The sequence below is a fragment of the Armigeres subalbatus genome, unplaced genomic scaffold, assembly GCF_024139115.2.
Source record: "Armigeres subalbatus isolate Guangzhou_Male unplaced genomic scaffold, GZ_Asu_2 Contig1648, whole genome shotgun sequence".
NCBI lineage: Eukaryota > Metazoa > Arthropoda > Insecta > Diptera > Culicidae > Armigeres > Armigeres subalbatus.
The window spans coordinates 1-2,558 of NW_026942448.1; the positions used below are offsets into that span (position 1 = coordinate 1).

General features: G+C 37.0%; 1 protein-coding gene across 1 annotated transcript; it reads left to right on the forward strand.

Annotated features, from left to right (window-relative positions):
- Positions 1-5: 5 nt before the first annotated feature.
- On the forward strand, positions 6-1,110 carry LOC134203197 (probable cytochrome P450 313a4; the record flags this gene model as incomplete). Its single annotated transcript, XM_062678081.1, has 2 exons — positions 6-456; positions 516-1,110. Coding segments are annotated over 2 exons (612 nt in total), but the record flags the coding sequence as incomplete, so codon positions are not given.
- Between the last annotated feature and the right edge of the window lie 1,448 nt (positions 1,111-2,558).

Genomic DNA, 2,558 nt, shown 5'->3' on the forward strand with positions numbered 1-2,558 from the left:
AAATCATCCAAAATATTTTCACAATAGTCGGCGCAGGGACGGACACCTCTGCCACTGCTATTTCCTTTACTTTGTTGCAGTTGGCGATGTATCCGGACCATCAGCAGAAGTTGTACGAAGAAGTCATGAAGATTTTCCCAGAACCTGAGCCTCACATTACCATGGAAGCATTGAAGCAACTTCAATACACAGAGATGGTGCTGAACGAGTGTCTTAGATTGTACCCGGTGGTGCCCATCGTGGTGCGCGAAAATACTGCTGATATCACGCTTTGTGGACTCAGGATACCGAAAGGAAACAATTTTACAGTTCACATTTACAACATTCAACGACGGAAAGATATATGGGGACCAAATGCTGATTCTTTCGACCCCGAACGGTTCTCACCTGAACGATCAGCTGGAAGGCATCCGTTTGCGTTTCTGGTTTTCAGTGGAGGATCTCGGAACTGTTTGGGTATGAATGGAAATTGTAAATTCGACTAGAAATATTCTAATGCTGCATTTTAATTTCAGGAATTAGATACGCAATGATCAGCATGAAGATAATGATGATTTATTTGGCGAAAAATTTCAGGTTCAAAACTAATATACGCGAGGAAGACATTCGGTTCCGATTCGAATCAATGCTGCGTATAAAAGGAGGTCATATGATCCAGTTAGAGAAAAGACTATAAGAAGATGTTTTTATTGTACGCAAAATTCAAAAATTTCAGATGTTCAATAGAGCAGTGATTTGATTCATTCTTATACAACAACTTTGGGCAATATTTTTTTCATTCTATCTTCTACTGTCCGGCAGTGCGTTATGTAAAAAAAACATGTCTATTTACATCTACTTATCGATAGCTTTAATAACCATAAATAGGAACATGTTTAACCCGGAGATAGAAGGTGATAGCTCTATTGTGCATTCAAAGACCCTTACCTTACAGCATAATGCTCAGACTTTTTTGAGATGCTCAGGTTTGTCAGCACAATAAGTCCTACATGAATACATAAGATATTAGAACAAGATTCATACTTATTATAACCGCGGTAAAAGCGACCCCATATTGAAGCCAATTCTAAACAATTATTTGATAATAAATAAATATTAGGTTGGAACATTTGCACCAAGTTTCTGTTTATAGAATATGTATCCTCCATCCTTATTTCAAAACCTTCATCGTTATCCGCCCAAAAACCACTTCCAGTGCTGGTGCTGGTGCACCAGCTTTGAGAGTGATTCTAGCGGCAATTGCATCCAATACTGGTGAAAGACTTAGAGATAAATCTGCTATTTTAGAACGAGCTTGCAACTATTTTTATGAACAAGACTAGTTCCATTTCTCTGAATACTTTTTTTTTCTACAAATAGGTAATCACAGGTAGCATATGAAGTATTGCACCAGATGTACAATTATATGCAAATTGCTTATTTGCTACGACAATCTTGCAAAACAATCTGCTTTGAACACCTTATGTCTTTCCGTCTATGAATCTCTTTTAACAAGGTAACAGTTTCTAAGACACTGTTTGCTGCTTGATCAAGTTTATAAATGCAATTGATTTATAATTATTTTTTATATCCATTGTGTACGACAAATAATATACCGACTAGATTGTATAGCAGCTGAAACCCAGACCAGTCATAGTGCGAAAGTTGATCGCAATTGCAAACGTTGTGTGCAGCTATAAACAAATTGCATGGTTGGTGCGCATCAGCTCGATGTTCATGGTGATTTAAGTACGATATTTTGTAATCAAATTTGTTCAAGAGGTCAACACGAAACTGTCGCAGATCATATTGTTCCGGAACTCATTCGTTTGGCCACGCTGGTGTATATGGGTCATGTGAATATTCGTTGGTTTGGATGTTTTGGAATCCGTGAGATTTAGAAAGCTGCATTCTTCTACAAAGATGTTGAAAAAAAATTAAACTGTCACATATTGTTTCGGAATTCGTTTGCTTGGAGATGCTAGTGGGAATACTCCTTAGGCTTGAAATTGTGGATTCCATAAGATTTAAAAAGTTGCAATCCTCTACAAATTTGTTCAAGACTTCTAATCGGAACTGACACAAAACATATTTTTCGGAACTCATCCGATTGGCCGCGCTAGTGTACATGGAATTATTCGTTGGGTTGGATATTTTGGAATCCGTAGGATTTAGAACGTTTCAAGACTGACCTAGACCTAGACTGACCACGCCTAGTTTGAAGTTTGTATGGAAATTGCTATAGAAATCACCACTTAGGTGAAAGACCGTACCGTGTTGCGACCCATGACCTATTCAAATGTAATCGACCAAATTACTTCATAGAATACTTCCTAAGCTAGAGGACAGTTGTTGTTGCGAAGCGATCTGACTTTTGTAAGCAAAGTTATAACGAAAACAAAAATGCTCATTATTGATATTGATGTTATTCTTTTACGTTTTAAATTGAATTTACCACGATTTAATATTTCTTTAATAACTTATCTTGCAAACAAAGAATCGTTTCGCAACAAAGACGATTAGTTTGCAAAATTTGTTGCCAGCGTAGTTATATATTTTAGAGGTTAATGAGCAGCTTT